The 20,739-nt window shown below is 31.3% G+C and overlaps 1 protein-coding gene across 1 annotated transcript in view; it reads left to right on the plus strand.

Annotated features, from left to right (window-relative positions):
- Positions 1 to 20,739, plus strand: part of TECRL (trans-2,3-enoyl-CoA reductase like) — a 92,241-nt gene that overhangs the window by 6,177 nt on the left and 65,325 nt on the right. The window contains exon 2 of the mRNA XM_029235657.1: positions 20,007 to 20,058. Coding sequence (XP_029091490.1) covers positions 20,007 to 20,058 — 52 coding nt within the window. The remainder of the gene's footprint in view (positions 1 to 20,006; positions 20,059 to 20,739) is intronic.

Here is a 20,739-nt window from a genome sequence, read left to right on the forward strand (position 1 = left end):
TCTGACTTCCAATACAATGTGTTTCAGGACAGAGGTAGGAAGGATCTTAAGCATTCTATTTTATATATATAAATATAAAATAGCATTATTTAATATTCAAACCTAGAAATTAAAAATACTTTAAATTCCTTTTAATAATAAAGACAAAATATGCTCAAATTTTTACATCATTAATAATTAAGAAATTAAAATAAATAGTTCCTTCCAAAAGAGGTAATTAATGTAATCATTTTATATGAACCCAGAGGATCCCCAATGTCAACCTCTCTTTTATATATACTTGAGAATTCCGTAATACAGCATGTGGTTCTAACTTCAAAAAAATCAGTGTTTAATATTATCTGCTCTGACTTTATTTCTCTCAGAAAATGTAGACCTATTATATATATTTGGTCACAATATATAGTCCAAATATATAATGTGATGAGAGACAATGTAGTAAAAATGTGTATGCTCTGAAGTCAGACATATTTGTGTCTGCACTTGAGCTTTGCAACTCATTAATGTCTTATCACCTTAACATATTACTTAACTACTCTGAGTCTTGGTTTTCCAAGTAGGGTAAATCACAAATCAAAGTAGGGTAAATATCTATCTTCCAGGAGTATCTAAGGATTTTATATTTGTATGCAAAATGTAACACCTTGTCTGCCACATGGTTATTTTTCTGCTAATGAACATTGTATTTTAGATAGTGGCAATATATTTTAAAATATTATTATTCCATTAAAGTGGGAAAATAACTGAATTGATACTTTTCTATTATGACTATAAAAATTTAGGCATTTTAAAATAATAGCTATTATTCTCCCTTTCTGAAATGATTAGGAAGCATTAGAATTAGAAAACATAGTCACAGGGACCCATCTTTGTAGTATCAGTTTCTAGAATTCTGTAACCTACTCTCATACTCCAAATAATATGCATTGGTTACTTATACTATGTTATACCATGAAAGATACCAATGGATATACAAACATTGCATGTCAATTTAATAGTAGAGAAAAAAATAAATATACTCTAGAAAACTATTCATGAGGGGAATTTACAAAACTAATATATAGTATTACATATAATCAACTAAATTATGTCTATATTTTTCCACTTTCCAATTGTATCACCATCTAAGAAAACTGTTTTTGTTTACAGTTAAGCTAAGAAGATGTACTTGCATTTTACTTTCTGCTGTAAAAGCTATGTAAAGCTATGTTATTTGCATGGCTACATGATATGAGCTCAAAAGTTTGGAGGCAATCATTGTTTGAAGTAATATTACCCTTAAAATGATTTCAATTGACTATTATCAAGTACCTACAAGAATGTCTTGCAGGGGCATAATCCTAGAACAGCACCTGCCTTCCATTTCTCTCCTCCCCTCCTTCCTACTTTCGTTTTTCCCTGTTTTTCTTCATATACGTTGAAGAATACCAGCCTTCCAGTTGGTAGGCCCTTTAATAGACACTAGGAACATCAGCATAGAAACCAATCCAAACCACACAAAATCTGTTCCCTCCTCTTCCAATGTTCACCATATTGTAATGGATAATTACATGTAAATAGTCCAGCACAAGATAATATAACCTAAGCTAAAGTAGAGGAAAGAACAAAGTGCTGAGCACAGATGGATGATTTTTTTTCTTCTATTGAAGAAAGCGGCTTTAGAAATCTCTTCCAGTTATAAGGAGTCCCAGCACATTGAACGACCATCCTGGGGATGGCTCTAACAGTAAAGGGCAATCTCCTAAAGTAGAAATTATCTCCTCTAAATGCCTTTCAGGCTTTAACTGAAAGCATATTGCTATAAGCACACCTCTGGAGAATTTAGGAAGGAAGGCAAAGATGAACTCCCTACCTACTTAAGAACTTCAAATGTGTACACTTTTCAGGCTCTATACCATTAGTATACTATATTTTATTAGTGAATTTTTAAACTGACAGTCATTAAATAATTTTCAATCCCTGTTGATCTACTGGGATTCAACTAAGTAACCTGAGCCCACCAGTCTGTCACCACATAAAGCCTATGAATGTCACACACATTTATTTTCCTATGAGAGGTTAGTTCTCTTTTAGACAGATTTATTTTGAACTGCCTACTACATCTAGCTAACATATATTTTATTTCAGAATTGATCTTACTCTTAAACCAAGGAATGCTGTACTTCTGCCTTCTTATAAACTCATCATTCTAACATCATATTGTAAAAAGACTGAATTATTACCTCTCCTTTTTTTCTTATTGTAGTTTGTTTTCTCATTACACATTTTTACTGCCTCCCAAATAACCATGTAATATTACTTCATGTTGGGTGTCTCTGAATTGTAATTATTGGTTATTTGATTTTTTAAAAAAAATCAAAATGTGATGTAGTTAGTAATATCTTTTTACAAGACATTTGATGAATTACTGCCTAACTGACCCCTTTACTTGTCAATACTGATCTGTGTGCCATTAAATATATATTTATTATCTGCTTCTCATAAACTTTATTTAATAAATCCTGTAATAGTCTGAATTTAATTTAATCGCAACTTTAACATAGAATCCTGAGGCAATCATTCAGATATAGGCTACTACTTTTTTATAGATAGAAAAGTTTCAAAAAGCTCTCACTCTAAAATCCTTGAGAAACTACTTTTATCTAAAGACCTATTTTATGTAGAATTCTTTTAACTCTTGACATGATAAGAACACAAACAGCAAGAATAGCCACAAACCCTGAGGTGTTGATTGCTAAAATAAAACTGGCTTTATTTCAAACTGGGAAGAAAGAAATCAAATAGGTTTTTTGTAATTATAAATAAATAGATCCATAAATTTACTTGCTTTTACTTTTCAGTTGGCGTTTCTGGCATCGTATAGACATAATGTCTTCCTAGGCCTTTGTTGATAATAGAATTCAATAACTTAATGCTCCATGTCAGTTTAAGTATGTAAGTACAATTTGGCTAAAATACCTAATTTTCTAGTTAACTGATATTGAGGCTGTTCTGTATTATAATAGAAAAAAAATCTGGACTCAAAGGTTAGCTTTACTTCTGTATAGAAACACACCCATTTCCTCTTTGCCTGATTATGGCTCTTCTATTTACACATACTACTTATCACTAAAATGATGCATAATGTGTATGTGATGGAATGTGCAATTTTTCCATATCTGCTTATTGCCTCAAAGTTATTCATTTGAGAGGTTGAAGAGGCCAACAATCAGCAAGTGTTTGCAACATGATCAAAGTGTCCTCATCAATAGAGAATTCACCTATGAATATAATTCTTTAATGAACTGATGGAGAAAGTCTCACCTGAGCCAGTTTATCAAGCTGCTGACTCTCTAGAATCTCTCCCTGTTTTTACTACATGCAATCAATCAGTAAATCACTTCATTCTATACACAATATATCTCCTTACTGAACTGTACCCATCCAAGTTTAAATTACCATCATCTCTAACGTATGGACTGATCTACACTCTACATGATTCTTCACTGAACACCCACAGTATATGTAGCAAAACAGAGTAACTATACTATATATACTAAAAATATACTATTTCTATCACATGTAGTTATAGCCCACAGAGTTTCCACAATATTGCCAGGTGAAATAGAATTTGGCATTTGTTATTGCAGGTGAAATAGTTTTGTTATTGCATTATCACTTTGTCACCTAGAGTCTGTTCAATTTACAGAAGGCAGAAAACATATGTCCAGAGGTAGAATTCCTTACCTGTAAAATACTTTTTATTCTTGTGTTGTGGTGTATTTAATGAAAACATTTTACATTTAAAACTGTCAATTGGAACTATGAATTCTGTGCTTGCCTTTTCTACATTTAAGCCTGTGAGATGAGTGTACTCCAGAAGCCTATGCCCTGCATAACTACTGAAGACTAATTTTTCTAGCTTCAAAAGAAACTGATAAAAGTTTCAAAAAAATGTTAACTGTACAACAATGAGGAGAACGATAATGTTATCGTGCCTAATAGCTACCACTTCTGGACCATGAGGAACAGAGACTAAACTGCCTGACATATGCAGTGCGGAAGGAATTTTGATTATTATTTGCTATCATGATTTTATGGACACTATATATAAGATCACACTGGTGATAGAGGTAACTTTGTAATTCATGTAACAAAATAGTTGATCTTATATTTATTTAATAGCTGATGAGCTGACTTTATTTTATTTCTGTCATGTGCCTAGGAAACTAATGTCTTTCTTGGTCAATGATGGAAAGCCTATGTCTTATGTAAAGCAGGGAAAATGAATTATATTTCATATTCTGTCTCCCCAACCTGAAAAAAAACTAAATTTTCTGGCCTCCCTCTCTTCTCTCCTCCCTCCCTCTCTTCTCTCTCTCTCTAGCATGTATAAAACAATGTTTGAAATATATATGTAACATTATATCTATATACCTATATCTATCTATCATGAGAGTAAAATAACATGCATTGTGTATTCTTACTTAAGACACACAGAGAAACGATGGAAATAGTGCCTGGTTTTATGGTCTTCTAGAATATTCTAGATAATAAAATTTTAATCATTTTGGACACTGACTTTAGAAGCATTAAAAGCATTTTTGGTTTCTCAACATCCATGGGTAGGAAGTGGGCTCTTGGAGAGCAGATACCTTGTCTTTTAGTTCATAGGTCTCTGAGTTGCATAAGTACATAATACCTCACATCATTCAGACATCTTGGACATTGGGATTGATACCATAATTGAAAAGAATTTTTCATTGCTTCTGTGAGGACATGATGTTGTATTTTGAGTAAATGATAAGGGTGAGTAAAGGATACTCATGAGTAAAGGATAAGGGACCAACTATTTGATCAGAAGGTAAATATTAAACTCTGGTAAATATTGGTGTTGTTTATTAAGATTTTTTCTTGTTCTCACACAGAAACATGGTAGAATTAAACTTGCCTACCTCTTCAAAGTAACGGATTTTGTTCTGTGAAATGAGAGTGAAAGACATGTATTTATTTCCTGAGGGAAGCTTTAAAAACCTAATCTAATTTCACTATCATTTTTCCCCCTAACTTTTGCCTTGGAAACAAGCAATGTTCCATATGTTGTCTGCTATGTCAATATAGATCCTAGACTAAGGAAAATGCAGAGTAGTTGCATCAGTCAACCTGTGATATACATGTAGTGCATGTGAAAACATAGCATATGTTGTTTCAAACCAATGAGTTTTGCAAAACAACCTAAACTATTCTGACAGGTGCATTCAATGAAACTTGAATTAAAGATGAGATTCATGATTTTGTCATTTCAATATTAGTGATCCTTTCATCATTAGAAAAATATAACAAAGAGAAAGAGAGAGAGGAAAAACAGTTATACGTATATATGTATATATATACATATATATGTGTAATGTTTCCTTTTCTATTTAAAACTGTAGGATTACAGTAAGGCAGGACTACTCAAACTAAAAAGCTTCTTCATGGTAAAGAAAACCATCAATAAAATGTAAAGACAACCTATGAAATGGGAGAAAAATTTGCAAACCATATATCCAACAAGGGGTTAATATCCAAAATATATAAGGAACTCATATACCTCAATAGCAAAAGAATAAATAACCCAACTTTAAAATAAACAAAAGATCTAAATAGACTTTTTTCCCAAAGACATACAGGTGGCCAACAGGTACATGAAAAGATTTTCAAAATCACTAGTCATCAGGAAAATGAAAATCAAAACCACAATATCACCTCAAACCTGTTACAATGGCTATCATCAAAACAACAAGAGATAATATGTGTTGGCCAGGATGTGAAGAAAAGGGAACCTTTGTGCACTAGTTGGTGGGAATGCAAATTGGCACAGACACTATGGAAAACAGTATGGATATTCCTCAAGAAATGGCAAATAGAACTACCATATAATCCAATAATCGAACTTCTGTGTATATATCCAATGGAAGTGAAATCATTATCTCAGAGATATCTGTACTTCCATGATTATAGCAGTATTATTTACAGAAGCCAAGTATTATTTACAAAGCAGTATTATTTACATAGTATTATTTCCAGTATTACGGAAACAACCTAAGTGTCCATCTACAGATGAATGGATAAAGAAAATATGTAAATATATTGTGTGTATATATATATATATATATTCATTGTATATATATTCAATGAAATATTATTCAGCCTTTAAAAAGAAGGAAATTCTGTCATTTGCAACAGTATGAATGAAACTAAAGGGCATTATGCTAAGAGAAATGTCAGACAGAGAAAAATAAATACTGCATGGTATCACTTATATGTGGATTTTGTTTTTAAGTTAAACTCATAGAATCAGAGAGTAGAAAAGTGACTGCTGTTGGCTGGAGGTTGGAGGAAATAAAGAGAGGTTGTTAACAGGGTATGAAATTTCAGTTATAAGATGAATAAGGCCAGAGGATCTATGGTATAATATGATGACTATAGCTGACACCACTGTATTGTATAATTGAAATTTGCTGAGAACAAGTTTGCTGAGAGAAATTTGCTGAGAACAACTTAAATGTTCTCACCAAAACCAAAAAAGTAAATATGTATGGTGATGGATGTGTTAATTAACTCACTGGGGGAGTCCTTTAATAATGTATACATATATCAAGTCATCGTGTTGTACATTTTAAATATCTTATCATTTAATTTTTAATTTTACCTCAATAAACCTGAAACAAATTTTAAATACAATATTTTAATAAACACATACAGAAAACTGTAAAACAGGTTAATAAAATATCTTATTATACAAAGAAGATAATTCAATAAATTGACTATATTAGATACTCCACCTATTCACTGGATATTAATTTCTTCAGTGAATGTTTAATGAGTACTTAGTGTATTTCTAGTAGGAGATATTGAATAAAATAGGCAGCAGAAGGGGGATGACTCTAAATATAGGAGGTTGCATCAATAGAACTCTGAAATTTCTCAGATAATGAAGTTGAAAATTCATTGTTTATAAAAAAGATTCTAGTTTGAAAAACTCTTTGAATATTAGTGTCATTAATAGAATAGAAACAGTTCTTGGCTTAACCCACATAGCATTCAGTTCTGGATGTTTAAATTTGTGATCACTGCCAGATATCCATGAAAATGTATTAAATATCTAGTTGTATATATAAGTTTGCAGCTATGAAAACAAGTTAGTGCTGGAGATATACACCTGAGGGTATGAAAATACATGGCATTCAAAGTCATGAGAATGCATTAGATCAGCTTTACAGATAAAGCATGTCTTATTTTTACCCAGGACGTAATGTAAAATGATGTAATGAAGGTATTGAAGCTTCATGGCTCACTTAATCATCAAACATTTTTTAGATTTTCAGGCATATTAAATAATAAATTTTTCATTGTTCTAAGATGAAATATACTCAGAATTTGTTTAATTGTTGATTAATTTGTCCATGAACATGCAATGCACAGTGAAATTTGAAAAATAATGCAATCACTTTCAGTGGCTGGCACTCTGTAGTAGCATTTATGAAGGCAGTGAGCCAGTGATGCAGAAATAATTGTAACATCTATCTCTGTGGTTTGATGTCAAACAATTAATTAATAATATAAACTTTCTAAAGTTGGTTTTCCTCCCTAATTATTTTTTTCTTGAAACTCATTTCACATTCTCCACATTTTAAAAACTGTAACATAATCTTGAAGTAGCTAAAAAGAAGTTTATGACCATCACTTTAAAATTTGAAGTGATCTCTGATGTTTTGGAAGTCATTTAAAATCTATCAAGATTATAAGATATGGAGTCCTTCCACATCAATATGTTTAATATAGTTATCTAAAAAAAAGTCCCACAAATTTTTGAACAAGTAAAATTTATTTTATAAAACAAGTAAGAGTGACTTTCAGTCTAGATTAAGCAATGACTCCAAATAATCAATGATGGACAATAACAAAGGTTTACTTCTGACTCGTGGCATGCCAGTGTTGATGAGCTGTGGCTGTGCTCTGAGCTCTCTGTTCTGTAACCAGGTTGATGAAGCAGCTCTTGTCATTGTCATTATCATGTCAGTTTCCAAGTAGAGTGAACAGAGAGGTGGCATCTTAGTTTCGACTACTATAAAAAGTGACACAGACGGGTGGCTTTTAAACAACAGAAATTTACTTCTCAGTTCTGGAGGCTCGAAGTCCAAGATCAGGGTGCCAGCATGGTCAGGTTCTGGTTAGGATCCCCTTTTGGGTTGCAGACTGCCATTCTCTTATTTTATTTAGAAGACTAAACGCTCTCTGGAGTTTCTTTCATAAGGGCACTAACTCCATCATGAAAGCTCCACCCTCATGACATAATTACCTCCCAAAGACCCCCAGCTCCTAATAACATAACATTGTGGGTTAGGATTTCAGCATTTGGATTTTGGGACACACAAACATTCAGTCCGTGGCAGTTGGTGAGCTACACTCTGGCTTGTAAAGCTTCTGCTTGGACATTAAACATTTGTTTTCCTCTCATATTTCACTGGTCAATCTGTGTCAGGGCTGAGTTCAACATGGTAGAGATACCAATTATTCCCTCTAGAAGGCCTGCCCTCAGAAGGACAACAAGTATTTTGAGCAATTATAAATCTACCAGAGTAAGCAGACTCTTAGCAATGAAGTTATTTATTCCAAAATTCATATTCCAAACTTCATTCACTTTAATCATATATGGAGCCCCAATTTCTCATTCAAATTCTACTCACAGATTTACTTAGTTGAAACAATACTGGATGCCTGGTTTATAAGCAAAAAAGAGAAGTGACACTGTAGCAAGAGAATGAAGGAAAAGTTAAGAAATGAGAGCCAGCTTCCAGAACATGTACTTGTCATGGTAGAATTCAGTAGCTCCCAGATGGTCACGTGAAAGCTCATAATGCCTTTTAGGACCTAAGGCTTGAAATTGACATTGCCTCATCTGTCCACATTCCATTGTACAAAGCAAGCCAAAGAGCCAAGTCCAACACAACCAGCATCACTTTCTAGAGAAGTGGAAATGATGAATGGAACAAATATTTGCTAAAATAACTAATATGCCACAGATATTCAGTTTCTAAGAACCATTAAAATTATCCTTCTTTTGGTAGGACAATAAATATATTTTAGGAAGAAAATTATTCAAAGTGGATGGATTTAAATAGTTGATGCATAAAGAGGTAGGTAAAATCCTACATCTCTAGAAAACTGGCCACCCATAATAACTCTTTTCCCAAGAGATACTATGAATCTTAAACTGTGGATTTCCTTGAATCACCAGGGGAAAAAAACCCTCACGTTTTAAGATCTTATGCAGTGTAAGATTTTGGTTATATTTTTTGTTACTGTTTTTTGTTTTGTGTTGTTTTTGTTTTTGCTGAAATTCAGTTTAACTGCATTGTGCATCTTTCAAAAGCAAATACTAGGTATCTTGAATATTAAGGTTAAATATTTATGGAGTCATGAATAGTTTCAGATTTATTATAAAACTAAACATATGACATATTTCACAGTGGTACCATGTTAGTTTCATTTTTGCATATAGAATTAGACATTTGAGTGTATTTTTTTAAAGTTAATTGACATATCTCTTTAACATCGTCAGTAGAAAAAAGCCAAAAATTAATTACACAACAGAGTTAACATCGCAGGTGATTTACAAACCTGATGTACAATTTTAAAAAGTAAACATCACCCTTCTGAATTTGTTTGTAATCTGTACAATGAAATGGTTGAGCGATAAATTTCTTTTCCTTGTCCTCCTTACATGATTAATGTTTTTAATAGTTCTTTACCACTTGAGAGAAAATACTCAAAAACTTAGCAACTTAAAATAAAGGCCATTTATTTATCTCATTATTCTGTTATTTGGTGATTTAGCTTATAGTTGTCCAGCAGATCTGCTGATGTCTGCTGGGCTCAAGCCCGCTGCCAGGTAGCTGGGTGATTGATCTGGGAGTGAGCTCTAGGAAAGGGTGCAACAGGGCCATGTGTCTGTCATCACTGGGGAAGCTAACTCAGGCTTCTTTATGTGAGGGTGTTGGCAGAAAGAATAGAAATACATGGCCTGTCGAGTCTTAGATTCATGACTTGCACAGCCTCACTTTCAACACATGCTTTTGGTTAAACCAAATCATAAGGCTAACTTAAATATAACGTCCAGGGAAATAAACTCTAGTTCTTGATGGGAGGATCTGCAAAATACTGTGGCCAATTTTACAATCACCACAATAGTATAGAATAACGTATATTTTTATTACTAATAAATATTATATACATATGTACATATATACAAAACAGATTATAGATACTACTAATACTGAGCCCATTATTACTTATCACTTTCATTGCTATTTTCACAATATTTGAGCCTTTATTCAAAATATATTTCATGGCACTTATAATTGAAGTATTCATAAACATCACCTTTTCCATTTACAACTAAAAGCAAAGCAACTTTGGTAAATGTTCTTGTCATTGCAAATCAATAAATAGAAACCAATTATGTTTTAAGCAATAATTTTTCAATGGACTATAAATGCTTACTTCTTCCAAGACTTTTTATTCTGATTATCATTAGGCAATTATATCACTTAAATATGGCCCTGAAACATTTTACAAACTGCAATTAAGAAAATTCAAACTAGATTTAAAATATATCACATGGACTTTTTATTTCCCCTTTATCTGCATTTATATTTTGATGAACAGTATTATTGATGTAGAATTTTTTTACTTATGGAAAAATCACCTTTTTCAAAGAAATGAATATAAATTAATTTGGATTATGCATAGATACATTAAGTCTTTTCCCTATGATTATGAAGCTGAATGATTAATCAATAGGTAGTAGAACATCATTCATTTGTTAACTATTTTCTTCATATAGTTAATTTTCATGTAATAATATGTGTGACTATTTGGAAAGGAATATGATTGTCATTTGATCACTACAGGGTTTTTTTTGTTTGTTTTTTTCTTTTTAACATAACAAAAGACACATTTATTATGCTCATCACTTAGGAAGTTCCAAGGGTTTTAGGAGCCAGAAACAAGAGGAAGACAAAATATATATTTCTTAATATAAATCACAATTTCACACAAACCAAAAGAGTTTATAAGAACACATGAAATAACCCCCACTGCTACACACATACCTTTTATACCTTCTTAGTGGCAATTTGACTGACACAAAGATCTACCTACTTCATGACATATAAATATAAGAAGCAAAGCTAGATATAGACTACACCTCATGACCAATGTTTGAGCCTCCTATATTACTTAGAAATTACCCAGATATCCAAAATTATACTTACCATTCATACTAGATTTTAAAGTTAACTAAGGGCCTTGGGAATTATATTTAAGCTGACATATTACAGAACTTAATTATTGTTGCTATCAAAAAGTTTGTCAGAATTGTACTTCGGTTTAAATAAACATAATTTTTTCTTACTATTTATTTTGTACATAGTAGTGTATCTATGTCAATCCCAATCTCCCAATTCACCACACCACCCCCACCACCCCCACCGCTTTCCGACCTTGGTGTCCATACGTTTGTTCTCTACATCTGTGTTCTATTTCTGCCCTGAAAATTGGTTCATCTGTATCATTTTTCTAGGTTCCACATATATGTGTTAATATACAATATTTGTTTTTCTCTTTCTGATATACGTCACTCTGTATGAGTCTCTAGATCCATCCACGTCTCTACAAATGACCCAATTTCATTCCTTTTTATGGCTGAGTAATATTCCATTCTATATATGTACCACTTCTTCTTTACCCATTTGTCTGTCAATGGGCATTTAAGTTGTTTCCATGTCCTGACTAAGGTAAATGATGCTTCAATGACCATTGTGGTACATGACTGTTTTTGAATTATGGTTTTCGTAGGGTATATGCCCAGTAGTGGAATTGCTGGGTCATATGGTAATTCTATTTATAGTTTTTTAAGGAACCTCCATGCTGTTCTCCATAGTGGCTGTATCAATTTACATTCCCACCAACAGTGCAAGAGGGTTCCCTTTTCTCCACACCCTCTCTAGCATTTGTTTATTGTAGATTTTCTGATGATGCCCATTCTAACTGGTTTGAGATGATACCTAATTGTAGTTTTGAATTGTATTTCTCTAATAATTAGTGATGTTGAGCAGATTTTCATGAGCTCCTTGGCCATCTGTATGTCTTTTTTGGAGAAATGTCTATTTACATCTTCTGCCTATTTTTTGATTGGGTTGTTTGTTTTTTTTAATATTGAGCTGCATGAGCTATTTATATATTTTGGAGATTAATCCTTTGTTTATTGATTTGTTTGCAAATATTTTCTCCCATTCTGAGGGTTGTCTTTTCGTCTTGTTTGCAGTTTCCTTTGTTCATAGAGCTTTTAAGTTTTATTAGATCCCATTTGTTTATTTTTATTTCCATTATTCTAGGAGGTGGATCAAAAAAGCTCTTGCTGTGATTTATGTCAAAGAGTGTTCTTCCTATGTTTTCCTCTAAGAGTTGTATAGTGTCCAGTCTTACATTTAGGTCTTTAATCCATTTTGAGTTTATTTTTGTGTACGGTGTTAGGGAGTGTTCTAGTTTCATTCTTTTACATGTAGCTGTCCAGTTTTCCCAACACCATTTATTGAAGAGACTGTCTTTTCTCCATTGTATATCCTTGCTTCCTTTGTCATAGATTAGTTGACCATAGGTGCATAGGTTTATCTCTGAGCTTTCTATCCTGTTCCATTGATCTATATTTCTGTTTCTGTGCCAGTACCATATTGTCTTGATTACTGTAGCACTGTAGTATAGTTTGAAGTCAGGGAGTCTGATTCCTCCAGCTCCGTTTTTTTTCCCTCAAGACTGCTTTGGCTATTTGGGGTCTTTTGTGTCTCCATACAAATTTTAAGATATTTTGTTCTAGTTCTGTAAAGAATGCCACTGGTAATTTGATAGGGATTGCATTGAACCTGTAGATTGCTTTGGGTAGTATAGTCATTTTCAAAATATTGGCTCTTCCAATCCAAGAAAATGGTGTATCTCTCCATCTGTTTGTGTCATCTTTGATTTCTTTCATCAGTGTCTTATACTTTTCTGAGTACAAGTCTTTTACCTCCTTAGGTAGGTTTATTCCTGGGTATTTTATTCTTTTTGTTGTAATGGTTAATGGGAGTGTTTCCTTAATTTCTCTTTCAGATTTTTCATCATGAGTGTATAGGAATGCAAGAGATTTCTGTGCATTCATTTTGTATCCTGCAACTTTACTGAATTCATTGATTAGCTCTAGTATTTTTCTGGTGACATTTAGAATTTTCTATGTATAGTATCATGTCATCCAGAAACAAGAAAGGACACTACATAATGATCAAGGGATCAATCCAAGAAGAAGATATAACAATTATAAATATATATGCACCCATAATAGGATCACCTCAATACATAAGGCAACTACCAACAGCTATAAAAAAGGAAATCAACAGTAACACAGTAACAGTGACGGACTTTAACACCTCACTTACACCAATGGACAGATCATCCAGACAGAAAATTAATAAGGAAAGACAAGCTTTAAATGACTAAATAGACCAGATAGATTTAATTGATATTTATAGGACATTCCATCCAAAAACAGCAGATCACACTTTCTTCTCAAGTGCACACGAAACATTCTCCAGGATAGATTACATCCTGGGTCACAAATCAAACCTTGGTAAATGTAAGAAAACTGAAATCATATCAAGCATCTTTTCTGACCACAACGCTATGAAATTAGAAACCAATTACAGGGGAAAAAATGTAAAAAACACAAAAACGTGGAGACTAAATACATTGCTAAATAACCAAGAGATCACTGAAGAAATCAAAGAGGAAATCAAAAAATACCTAGAGACAAATTACAATGAAAACACAATGATCCAAAATCTATGGGATGCAGCAAAAGCAGTTCTAAGAGGGAAGTTTATAGCTATACATGCCTACATCAAGAAACAAGAAAAATCTCAAATAAACAATCTAACCTTACACATAAAGGAACTAGAGAAAGAAGAACAAACAAAACCCAAAGTTATAGAAGAATTCATACAGATCACAGCTGAAATAAATGAAATAGAAACAAAGAAAACAGTAGGGAAGATCAATAAAACTAAAAGCTGGTTCTTTGAGAAGATAAACAAAATTGGTAATCCTTTAGCCAGACTCATCAAGAAAAAGAGGGAGAGGACTCCAATCAATAAAATTAGAAATGAAAAAGGAGACATTACAACGGACACCACAGAAATACAAAGCATCATAAGAGACTACTACAAACAATTCTATGCCAATAAAATGGACAACTTGGAAGAAATGGACAAATTCTTAGAAAGGTATAACCTTCCAAGACTGAACCAGGAAGAAACAGAAAATATGAACAGACCAATCACAAGTAATGAAATTGAAGCTGTGATTAAAAATCTTCCAACAAACAAAAGTCCAGGACCAAATGACTTCACAGGCAAATTCTATCAAACCCTTTGAGAAGGGCTAACACCCATCCCTCTCAAATTCTTCCAAAAAATTGCAGAGGGAGGAACCCTCCCGAATTCATTCTATGAGGCCACATCACCCTGATACCAAAACCAGACAAAGACACTACAAAAAAAGAAAATTACAGACCAGTATCACTGATGAATATAGATGCAAAAATCCTCAACAAAATACTAGCAAACAGAATCCAACACCCATGAAAAGGATCATACACGATCACCATGATCAAGTGGGATTTATCCGAGGGATGCAAGGATTCTTCAGTGTACACAACTCAATCAATGTGATACACCATATTAAGAAATTGAAGAATAAAAACCATATGATCATCTCAATAGATGCAGAAAAAGTATTTTGGCAAAATTCAACACCAATTTATGATAAAAACTCTCCAGAAAGTGGGCATAGAGGGAACCTACGTCAACATAATAAAGGCTATATATGACAAACCCACAGCAAACATCATTCTCAGTGGTGAAAAACTGAAAGCATTTCCTGTAAAATCAGGAACAAGACAAGGATGTCCACTCTTGCCACTCTAATTTAACATAATTTTGGAAGTCCTAGTCACGGCAATCAGAGAAGAAAAAGAAATAAAAGGAATACAATTGGAAGAGAAAAAGTAACACTTATCATAGTGTTTTTAACAGATTGTTTTCTTAATGATTACTTATTAGTTTGCCCATAGGTAACACTATTTTATTTGAAATAGTCCTTCAGTATTTATACAGAAACCACTTCATTTAAATAGGATTTGAGCTTCCTTATTTCAGTAATATCATGTTTTAATATCATGTATTAAGTCTAAACTTTCCTGAATGCAAGGATTATTTTCTTGACTTCACAAACCTGCAATAGGAAAGCATAATCAAAGTCATCTAAGAAGTAATCATACACATTAATTTCACCAGACTTTATTTTATTCTTAAATATATGCTTTTAATTCTGTGGTCTTCATGATCCTCTCTAGTCCTAAAATATTCTCGCCTAGTTTATAAATCATACATCCTAAAAAATATTCCAGAAAGACCATTCACTATGGAAAATTGTGTGTTCTATAAAACCAGAATTATTTTCTACTTTAATAAAACATATTTCTTTTTTTTCTTTATTTTGATAGGGTATTGAACTCTAGTTGCAATGTTAAATTTTCTTTCATATTTTCCATATGTTAGAATTTCAAGTTATAAGACAGAAAACAAGTGTATAGAAATAACCATTTATTCAATACATATTATATAAAGACTACCATTTTCATATTGAATAGAAATGAAATGGCTTTGCAATAAATACTATAAATATTCTAGTCACTAAAGGACATTTAATTTTATTGAAGGATTATAAAAATTAAATATTAGTTTTAGAGTGGTTACTGAGATTTTATTTATGTCTGCAATGTTGAAATAATATAACTATACAAAAATTACATATAATAAAATCAGATATTCAGTCATATTTTTCACCATATTTTCTCTCTACTCATATTTATAATACTTATATGATATATATGTATATGTAATAAGAAAATAAATAATATCTAGGCTATACTCCTAAATAAAATTTATATTTACACATAATTTACTGGGGAGTAAAGTATTTATTTAAAAGCTTATTATTCAAGGTAGTGGGAAGCAGCTGCATAGCACAGGGAGATCAGATCTGTGCTTTGTGACAACCTAGAGGAGTGGGATAGGAAGGGTGGGAGGCAGATGCAAGAGGGAGGGGATATGGGGATATATGTATACATATAGCTGATTCACTTTGTTATACAGAAAAAACTAACACAACATTGTAAAGCAACTATACTCCAATAAAGATGTTTTAAAAATTAAATAAAATAAAATCAATATCATCAGGGTAATGTTATATTAAAACAATGTGCAAATAGATTTTTTCAAGTTATGAAACTTTACGATAATAATAAAGTGTCTTTTGTTTTTTATTTTAAAAAAAGCATATTATTTCAGAAGAATATATTTTTGAAAATTTCTATGGTAAAAATTATAAAGAATTTATTAATGTTTATTTTCTTTTTGAATTAAAAATGAATTGACTAAATGTGTTATTGCAACATAAAAAGAACCATTTGTTATGATACTAAAAATTGAAACATATGTGTATATACATACATATATTATTTTGACGTAACAAAAACTCATTTTAAATAATCCAGTGTAGTATATAAAGAAATAAAATTGATAGGCTAAAAAACAATTATCTAATTTCTTAAATAGTAAAGAAATCCAGTTAAATTTAAAATGTTTAAACCTTATTAAAACTGATATTTCTGCATATCTATAGTATCACGTCACATTCATAGCAAAAATTCTTGATATTCTATAAAATATCAAACATGTTCTGAATTTATAAGAATGTTTTCATATAGATTGCTTATTTGTATCTTAGTTACAATCTGAAGGTTATTCACTAGTAAAATAATATATTTTTACTCAGAAAACTTCCTGTCCATTCTGAGTAATGTGTATGCAACTATATATTCTATGTGTCTTTTTGGTTTATGTATACTATACAGTCTCTCTGTGTCTTTAGTAAACACATTTTTTTTACAAAGTTCATTAACAATTTTTGGTTTGCACTTTGCAATTACTCTGTCAAACAAATTTCAAGTTGTTATTTTTCCTTACTATTTAATGTTCATTTCTCTAAGCAGGATAAACAGTATTCTGGAGATATCTGTTCATTTTAAGGAGTTCCTGAGAAAGTGGCTAAAATATAGTTTTAAAAATTAGTAATAGTGCAAAAAAAAAGTTTTTTGTGAAATACTGCAGTATCTTCACAGGGGGCAAATTCAAGCAAATCCTAAATCTCACTTGAATGTGAAAAGCTTTATCTAAGTCCATCGACTTAAGTGTTGAATAAAGTAATGATGACCCAAAATTCAACTACGATCAGTTGAAATTCAGAGGTAAATTTCTGTTTCAAACATCATTTACCTTGTGTACTTAACATTTTAAGATTAATTTTCTCTAATTAGAAGGAAACATTAATGAAGAGAATTTCAGGATTTCAGATGACGGAATACTTATTTCTTCCATCTGCACAATTAATGGTGATATATAAAAGTGAATACATTATTGTAATGATAGTTTGTCCTTTTTAAGAGGTAAAACTGGCTAAAAAGTAGAAGTTATTACGAATAAACTTCTTGATGAAGCTACAGAGTCATCAATTTAGTAATCAGAAAGTCCTATATGCTCTGTTAATTATCATCTTTTCCTCTCTTTGTGTTCTGAGTACAGCTAAAGTACTGAAAGAGTTGATCAAGCATAGTCTTGTGGCTAATTGAGCAACGCTGTCTGAATCATTTAATGGTTAATTATATTCTTTTCTGCTGTATTTGACTAAAATTGCTCCAGAAAGGTCAGTTCTCAAAGATTTATGCAAAATCAACATTTTAACAAGTGAAAGTCCAATGTAATTTAAAAAAATAAATTTAAAACTTTGTGAGAAAGCTTTTAATAACAACCCACTTCCCACATGTAGGTATTTTCAGGAGAACATAATCTTAGTCTTGAAAGTTTGTAAATTCAGGAAAAAATATGCATATATAAATTAGAATATTGTCATTTAATGTATGCTGGTTTGGGAAAAAAACATACAGCTTTTCGATAGTAATCTACTTGTGAAACACTTCATATCAGATCAAGGAGCTTCTGTTTTCATGTGACTTTGCATTCACAGCTTTATTTTCGACTTCAACAAAAGTGACTTAACACTTCCTTATATGCTATGTGGTGTGCTACATGTTGAGACACAAACTGCAATACACCAGATCATTGTTTTCAAGGACCTGATAGATTGTTGGAACCGCCAGCACATAAGCACAAGATTATGTACCCTCATAAAGCAGAAGCTAAGCATATAGCAAATCCTAACAGAGGAGCTGTTAATTATGAAAATTATTATTTTTTTAAAATTAGATGGCCCTTGAAAAGACTGATGGACTGGTATTTGTTACTGTAGGTATAGCACGTAGATTTTAGGCATCTCTGTCAGAGGACACAACTTATAATAGTGCTTCGTGATTAAGTAACAGTGAGATAAAGCAATGAACATTGTTAAAACAAATCATCCCCTTTTAAAAATATAATTCAAATATCAAATGCAATAATCAAAATTAAAATGAAATATGACATGTTCAAGCAAATAAATATATATTACCCTCTCTAAAAGTTTTTTCAAATATTTCCTAACATATTCCAGAAAAGGACAATGCTATGAACAATTTAAAATTTCATAGTAACAGAATAATTTAGGGTTCTTTTAAGCATAACATAACTGGAAATTAATATCATTTTTCAGTGCCCAAATCTTAGAACTTTCTTGTTAGTAAACTATATAAATAGAAAAAATAAGAAAAAAATTCTGAATGGTATATCACACACTTGGTTATGGGAGGGAGTGGAATATAGTAAAAGAAATGTATTCATCATCATGCTTTTGATATATAATACAATATTAAATATAATATAATAATGTTAATAAGAACTGCCTGGAGTATTATTATGTGGCATCCCTTTATGCACTTTTTTTTTCATTTTGTCCTCCAAAATAGCCATAAGAAGATTTTTAGTGTAGCAAAAAATAAAATAATGTATGAAATATTCTATACATGTTTAGAGAAAGGAAATAAATTTGACTTGCATGATCATGAAAATGTCTTTGATGTAGACTTTGAAGGATTGTTGGGTTTTTCATAAGTCAGTGAAGAATCAGAGGCAGAGGGGAATTTCAGTTGGCAAGTTTGATATGAACAAAATCAGAAAGTCAAAAAGTACTGTGATGGCTTGAGGTGTTTGGATAAAACTCTTATCATGAATTTTCCTATTTAGATGAAGAAATATTTCTCCCTTATGCACTTTTCTAACATTAGAAAGAGGTAATTTTAGTAGATTAGGATCAAATAACAATAATATACTTAAAGATTCCCAAAAAAAGGTATCTAACATAGATTTTTGATGGACCTATTATATTTTTGGATGGAAGTTTTAAAAACATAACTAACTACAGGGTTTAGATAGGATATATATTTTTTTCTTATAATATTTTGAAGTAAACATTTCCCTCTTTTGTCCATGTAAATCAATTTTATATCCCTGGCCTCCTCTGATAAACTCTTTTACTATATATTTTTTCTCTTTTTGCATTTACTCATACTTTTAATTGATAGTCTCATAAATTTGGAAACCAGAAATTTAATATTATGGGCAGAGAAAATTCAAAAGTATATTTTGAGATAAAAATTTGGATGAACTCACATGATTATACTATTATTATTATATACAAATATAAAACTTTGGAAAAAGCTATACTGATGAAAATTTTCAAGGTTGTCAAAGCAGTAGTGCCTAAAGAGCTAAAGAAAACAAGCTGGCTATTTTGTACTTATTTTACATTTTGAATATATTAAATTATGTTTTCTTCTTAAAGAAATATGTAGCAAACAAATGAACACTTTTTCCTTATAATTCTATTTTATTTTTCAGGTGACACAAAAATCTACTATTCATGACGTGAAACAAAAATTTCACAAAGCATGTAAGTTTTATACACAATTTTGAATTTATATTACAGTCTTTTTTTTCTCAAATTGCTTAAGATTTACCTGTAAGAATAAGTTCAATATTACGATGGAAAGAGCGTGTGGAAATCATATTTTTACATGGAACTCAGAAATATTCTATTCTATTCTAAACATTTGTTCATTGTGAACATTTTCATATCTAACTTTCTAATTCATATTTTAACCTTCAACACTCTTTCAGTTTTTTATTTGAACTTTTTTCATACTAAACAAGAAACTTCCTATATGTGAAAGGCATTAATCAATATAAGATATTTCTTTACATTTAAGCAAATATAGAGCAAAATTTTTACTTCAGTATTTATACTGGTCGATTATCTTCCACATAGAAATTCTTTAAACAATGCATTTAAATTGTTATTTAATTTTATTAATAGCTAGATTTAAGAGATCTCATTAAGAGATCTGCTGTTACTATTTATCGGGAAATAATTATATGAGATTTCTTTTATTTTTACAACTTTTCAATTAGTTTAGCTATAATTGTTAACATAGTGGTAATGTCTATAATTATTAGGTAACAATTTTTAAGTAACTAAATTTTTAGAGCAGTTTTAGATTCACAGAAAAATTATGCAGAAAATACAGAGTTCCCATATACACCTGCCCCACAGGGGTACAGCATTCTCCACCAC

Source organism: Monodon monoceros, unplaced genomic scaffold, assembly GCF_005190385.1.
Source record: "Monodon monoceros isolate NGI ecotype Baffin Bay Population unplaced genomic scaffold, NGI_Narwhal_1 Super_Scaffold_20, whole genome shotgun sequence".
NCBI lineage: Eukaryota > Metazoa > Chordata > Mammalia > Artiodactyla > Monodontidae > Monodon > Monodon monoceros.